The 7289-nt window shown below is 39.7% G+C and overlaps 1 protein-coding gene across 1 annotated transcript; it reads left to right on the top strand.

Annotated features, from left to right (window-relative positions):
• Positions 1-2805: 2805 nt before the first annotated feature.
• On the top strand, positions 2806-4258 carry LOC145784665 (uncharacterized). Its single transcript, XM_082596531.1, has 3 exons — positions 2806-2975; positions 3485-3903; positions 4020-4258. The coding sequence occupies exons 1-3, from the start codon at positions 2806-2808 to the stop codon at positions 4256-4258; spliced, it is 828 nt and encodes a 275-aa protein (XP_082452657.1).
• The last annotated feature ends 3031 nt before the right edge of the window (positions 4259-7289 follow it).

Raw genomic sequence — 7289 nt, 5'->3', positions numbered from 1 at the left:
TGTGACAGATGCATCTCCAGTTGGTCTAGGTGCTGTGTTGACACAGTTACAAGATGGAATGTGGAGAGTCATTTCTTATGCATCTCGAAGTTTGTCAGATGTGGAAAAGAAGTACAGCCAAACGGAAAAAGAAGCTCTAGGGTTGGTTTGGTCTTGTGAAAGATTCAATTTGTATGTATTTGGAAGACATTTTGAACTTGAAACAGATCATAAGCCCCTGCAATACATTTACACAAAGAAATCAAGACCATCAGCAAGAATAGAACGCTGGGTATTGCGTTTACAATCGTTTGATTTTAGTGTTATCTATCGTCCAGGGAAAACTAACATTGCTGATGCATTGTCAAGGCTAAATAAAGAGCCCTATGAAGAAAGCAGAGATTTAAAAGAACCTTATGATTATGTGAGATCTATTGTTCTTCAAAGTATGCCAGTCGCTTTATCTACAGAAGAACTTGAACAAGAATCAGCTGCTGATCCACAATTGTCAGAAATTAGGGACTATATTCATTCAGGAAATTGGTCCAAGTGTACAGACACAAGCTTTTTGCATGTAAAAAATGAACTGTGTACATATGGAAACTTGTTGCTCAGAGGGACAAGACTCGTTATACCTGCTACATTGCGTGAAAAAGTGCTCAATTTGGCACACGAGGGTCACCAAGGCATTGTCAAGACAAAGAATCGATTACGCACAAAGGTGTGGTGGCCAAAGATCGATGCTGATGCAGAAAAGATGTGTAAACTTTGTCACGGATGTCAAGTCACCAGCGACTTTTGCAGACCAGAACCAATTGTTCGGGTATTGCCACCAAGTGGGCCTTGGCAAGATTGTGCGGCAGATATTCTTGGTCCATTACCAAGTGGTGAGAACATTTTAGTAGTGGTAGATTACTTTAGTCGTTTTTACGAAATTGCAATCTTGAAATCAATCACAAGCGAAAAATTGATTCAAGCGATTCTGCCCATGTTTTCAAGGTTTGGAGTACCTTACTCATTGCGAACTGATAATGGTCCACAATTTGTATCGAATGATTTTGAGAATTTTCTTGAAGAATATGGAGTAATACACCGCAAAACAACACCATTATGGCCTCAAGCAAACGGTGAGGTGGAACGACAAAATCGAACATTGTTAAAGGCAATCAAAGTTGCTCAAGTTGAAAAGAAAGATTGGCGGTATGAGATCAACAAATTTCTAATGGCATATCGTTCAACTCCGCAAGTTTCTACAGGTTCTACTCCTTATTATATGATGTTTCGCAGAGAAATGAAGTCTAAATTACCTGAACTGTGCCGAGAACCTCAGATCTTTGATGAAGGGATTCGAGACAGAGACTGGAAGGGTAAAATAGACGGTAAACTATATACTGACTTTAAGCGACGTGCTGTCGACTCAGATATTCGGGTTGGAGATGAAGTTTTGGTTAAAAGTCAAAAATCAAATAAACTTTCTGCAAATTTTGATAGCGCTACCCAACAGGTAGTTAGGAAGGAAAGGGGGGAAGTGACAGTACAAAACAATGAAGGGGTTCAATTGACACGAAATTCGTCGTTTTTTAAGAAATTGAACACCACTGATGAAAATGTAAACTCACCTCCTGCTGACATGACCGTGAACGCTGATTTGAATGAGTCCTCAATACCTGTACGTTCTCGTCCGACACGTAATGTCAGTAAACCTGCTCGCTTTAACGATTATGTAACTTGAAGTGACTAGAATGCAGACTTGTATGCCTATGATTCCTTTTGTTCTTTCGTTATAAAGACTAGCTCTGGAACGCATGTCTATTTGCTTAAACGTCATGTCAATTGAGTGGTAATCTATTTAATTGTTCGCCACTACAATTTCAAGATCAAAGTGTGAAAAGTAGAAGCAAACGTATTAGGCTAATCATGATCTATGGAGTATGGCTATATTGCTTTTGACAGTAAATGTTGGTACTTAAAGTTAATCTGTGTATACCATAGATTGCATGAATGATGCTTACGTAAACGAAACCTAATGATGATGCGTCGTTTGGTTCAAGTGCTCATGGTTTTCATCATCTGTAGCTTAATGATCATTTAATGTAAAATGAGTTTTTATCCAAATAAGTAATGCCTTGGAAAACTACGTTTTAATCCGAGAAGGAAGGGATGTAGTGTATTGAAATGTGATTATTATGTTATGCTTATGACCGGTTACCAGATTATCTTTTGGCAATCCTGGCAAGTATCCCGGAAGGACATTCTGTTGTCAGTAATTAATCAAAGTAGAAGTGCATGTTATTTCTGTATATAATACACCAGTAAACAGACAGAATATGACATCAGTATCCCTATACGCCAGACATGTGTCTGGACTGATTCCTTAACGGTCATAAAATGGTGCAAGTGCACTACGAAAGAGCTGACACAGTTTGTCAGAAACCGCGTGGACAAAATTCTCAGTGGCACTGGGAACCAAATACCAGAGTATGTTGACACAAAGGAAAACCCGGCCGATGTAGCATCAAGGGGTATGCACCATCGGCAAACAAAGAGTTTCGAATTGTGGGCCAAAGGCCCTGCATTTATTCGACAATCTGGCATTATTCTGGTAGAAAAAACTGAGGAACGGGGGACAGTGACACAGACATATTGGAAGGGATCAAAAGTCCAGTTCTGCGCATTAATCTTGCACAAGCAGAAGGAAAAGGCCGCATACTAAATGCCTTGTTAGACTCAAGCAGCAGTACGGAAGCAGAAATACGGATAGTCAAAGCTCATCATTGCCTCAGATCTCTTCAAACACACTTTCAAACGGGAAAAGGTGCACAGGCAATGGCACCTATGACAAGGGATAAGGCACGGATCATTCTCTTGAAACTGGTGCAGCAGGAGACCTTGGAAAAGATCACCAGCAGAATGGAAAAGGACCAGATTCCCTTTGAAGAGGCCCTCAATAAAGATCCCCCGAAAGAAAGACCTAATTTCTTGACCCAGCTGTGTAGGTATGTTCCCTTCTTAGATGGCAATGGTTTACTTCGTATAGGGGGAGGATTGCAAAACACAGATCTTGGTTTCGACTTCAAACATCCAATTCTTCTGCCGTACAGGCATTGGTGTACCGAACTAGGCTATATGTGAAAAAGAGTCATGCAGACGGTGGACACCTTGGTCCTGACTTAGTATTCGGGACTCTGCAACACGACTACGGACTGTGGCCAATAGGAGGCACAGCCACCATTCGACATTACATCAAGGACTGTTTGGGTTGTAGGTTAAGGCGTAGGGAAAGGGGTGAGCAGTTGATGGCACCGCTTCCGGTTGTAAGGTTGCAACCTAGGTTGCATGTTTTCACACACACTGCTTCCGATTTCGCGGGCCCTTTCAGTGTGGCAGTGGGCAGAAGCTGTGTTAAGCGCTGGCTATGTGTTTTTGTGTGCATGGTCACCACTGCAGTGCGTGTTGAAGTAGCGGCAGATTTAACTACGTCTTCCTTCATGAATGTCTTCCGCAGGTTTCTTTGCTCCACAGGCTACAGGACCAAATTCATGCGAACTGACAACGGGACAAATTTCGTTGGTGCCAATACCCTAATGAAGAAGGAAATTGATACTGCTCTCCAATCGGTTGGTAAATCACCAGAATTGCGTAGAAGAATGGAAGAGTGGGAAATAGAGTGGCAATTTGGGCCACCGGAAGCTTCTCATCATGGAGGGCTATATGAACGGCAGATCCGCACCATTCGTAAGGCAATGGCTGCTCTTCCAGAGCTGTCTCTAAAGAACCCGACGGAAGATGAGCTTCAAACCTGCTGTAAGATGGCAGAATATATCATCAATTGTAGACCACTTACCAAGTCACCATCAGATGACGGCCTCCCACCATTGCGACCCATCGACTTAATGGTTGGCACACTACAACCAAGAGATGATTGTATGCCTTCCAACATTAGCCTACCTCACCCCGAGACGAGCTTCGACGAGGCTACACGTTTACAAAGCGAATAGCAGAACTGTGGTGGAACAGATGGTACAAAACCTACTTCACAGGCTTGCAGGAACGCCAGAAGTGGCGCAAAGAAGAAAGAGACTTCAAAATAGGCGATCTCGTCATCCTGAACGACGAAGACGAACCGCAGTTCCTGAAGTATCCATACGCAATCATTACACAAACAAAAACAGGTTCGGACGGACATGTACGCTCCGTTGTGGCTCGCTTGCCTGGCGGAAAGCTCAGAGAGCGACCAATAACGAGACTGACTTTGATTGAGCCCAACGACGATAACTGACTTTGATTGATTTACGCGGACGCTTATACTTGCCGCCAGACGATTTCTTGTATGTGATTCACATCTGCTTTACTGTGTCGTCAGCCCCCTTCCAATTTTAGAAAACTTATTAAAAGTTTTCGGGGGGACTGTAGCGGGGACTGACAGCAATATGTTACTTAAAACCCAAATTGGAGACATCACCTTTAACTTTCTGGTAGAAGACGTTTCCCTTTAACTACGCACGCCGCCATTTTCTCTCGCCTGTCAGCCATATTGTTTTGAAAGGGAAGCTTTTAAGTGTTAGTGTATCAGGGAATTATCAATTTATGTATTGTTGACAGGTGTCAATTAAGCCGAAATTAACCCCTCCTTCACTGTCTAAGACTGTATTAATCTAAATGTTACTGCAATCTTTGGCTTTGTGGAAATAAATATTTGGAAATACAGCACGAGTGGCGTTAGATTCCAGAAAACCACCTTCAGTAGAATCAACAACCAACTTGGTCACGCGGGACCTCTTACACCATCTCTGGAAAGGAAATTCAATTCTGAACACGATTCAAAAATAAAATTCCGAAAATTATTTCGGCAAAATATTTTTATAGACGCTTAATTGAAGGCGTCTATAAACGTTAAAATCTCTATTTATTTTTAAATACGTAAGACATTTACCCCATTTTTAAACCATTCTGCTCGCGTTTCCTTCGTCTGCCCCACCACGAAATTGACACCCCTGGAAAGGAAATTTAATTCTGAACACGATTTAAAAATAAAATTCCGAAAAATATTTCGGGAAAATATTTTTATAGACGCCTAATTGAAGGCGTCTATAAACGTTAAAATCTCTATTTATTTTTAAATACGTAAGACATTTCCCCGTTTTTAAACCATTCTGCCCCAGTTTCCTTCGTCTGCCCCACCACGAAATTGACACCCCTGGAAAGGAAATTTAATTCTGAACACGATTTAAAAATAAAATTCCGAAAAATATTTCGGGAAAATATTTTTATAGACGCCTATTTGAAGGCGTCTATAAACGTTGAAATCTCTATTTATGTTTAAATACGTAAGACATTTCCCCCATTTTTAAACCATTCTGCTCGCGTTTCCTTCGTCTGCCCACCACGAAACTGACACCCCTGGAAAAGAAATTTAATTCTGAACATGATTCAAAAATAAAATTCCGAAAAATGTTTCGGGAAAATATTTTTTATAGACGCCTAATTGAAGGCGTCTATAAACGTTAAAATCTCTATTTATTTTTAAATACGTAAGACATTTACCCCATTTTTAAACCATTCTGCTCGCGTTTCCTTCGTCTACCCCACCACGAAATTGACACCCCTGGAAAGGAAATTTAATTCTGAACACGATTCAAAAATAAAATTCCGAAAAATATTTCGTGAAAATATTTTTATAGACGCCTTATTAAAGGCGTCTATAAACGTTAAAATCTCTATTTATTTTTAAATACGTAAGACATTTACCCCATTTTTAAACCATTCTGCTCGCGTTTCCTTCGTCTGCCCCACCACGAAATTGACACCCCTGGAAAAGAAATTTAATTCTGAACACGATTCAAAAATAAAATTTCGAAAAATATTTCGGGAAAGTATTTTTATAGTCGTTTTTGTGATGCTTACTTTTCTTGCCATATCACATAAGCAGTCTTAATAGATACGATTTTTTGTCTAACTTTTCGCAATTGCAGTTGCTTTATATTTGACAAGTCGAGTTTTTTATTTAAATTTCTGTGTTCACTGTTCATTTGGCTATGAAAAAAATATAACATTTGCTTTGATGTGGTAAGGAGAAGTGATTTTATCAGCTTCCGAATGATGCTGCTTTCATCGCATTGTTTACCACGCAATTTTTTACGGATCATTTTTTTAGGCGGATCTGGCAAAATTATTCTGCCAGAATGACACCATCGTCATTCTGGCAGAATAGTTTTTCCGCTTTCCGCCTAAAAAAGTCATCCGTGAATAAGTGCGAGGCATAAAGTGCGACCTGACATACCTTCGAAAAACCTTAAATAAAACAATAACTCGCAACACGTGCCACTTAAATTTTACATGCATCGGATTCAGTATTAAATTACCTTTGCAGGGATGTGCACCAATAGGTGGGCATTTGGAAGGAACTATCAGCAGAACGCTCCAAAGATGGAGGATATATTTACAATAAACATTAAAATAATATGATTTTTGCATAATGGACACCACTTCAAACATCTTCGAATAGAACTATAATCCGCAACACGTGCCACTTAAATTTTGCATGCATCGGATTCAGTATTAAATTACCTTTCCAGGGATGTGCACCAATAGGTGGGCATTTGGAAGGAACTCCCAGCAGAACGCTTCAAAGATGGAGGATATATTTACAATAAACATTAAAATAATATGATTTTTGCATAATTGACACCTCTTCAAACATCTTGAAATAAAACTTTAATCCGCAACACGTGCCACTTAAATTTTGCATGCATTGGATTCAGTATTAAATTACCTTTCCAGGGATGTGCATCAATAGGTGGGCATTTGGAAGGAACTCCCAGCAGAACGCTCCAAAGATGGAGGATAAATTTACAATAAGCATTAAAATAATACGATTTTTGCATAATAGACACCACTTCAAACATCTTCGAATAGAACTATAATCCGCAACACGTGCCACTTAAATTTTGCATGCATCGGAATCAGTATTAAATTACCTTTCCAGGGATGTGCACCAATAGGTGGGCATTTGGAAGGAACTCCCAGCAGAACGCTTCAAAAATTGGAGGATATATTTACAATAAACATTAAAATAATACGATTTTTGCATAATAGACACCACTTCAAACATCTTGAAATAAAACTTTAATCCACAACACGTGCCACTTAAATTTTGCATGCATCAGATTCAGTATTAAATTACCTTTCCAGGGATGTGCACCAATAGGTGGGCATTTGGAAGGAACTCCCAGCAGAACGCTTCAAAAATTGGAGGATATATTTACAATAAACATTAAAATAATACGATTTTTGCATAATAGACACCACTT

The sequence above is a fragment of the Aplidium turbinatum genome, chromosome 15, assembly GCF_918807975.1.
Source record: "Aplidium turbinatum chromosome 15, kaAplTurb1.1, whole genome shotgun sequence".
Classification (NCBI taxonomy): Eukaryota; Metazoa; Chordata; class Ascidiacea; order Aplousobranchia; family Polyclinidae; genus Aplidium; species Aplidium turbinatum.
This window is presented reverse-complemented; position numbering and strand designations above follow the sequence as displayed.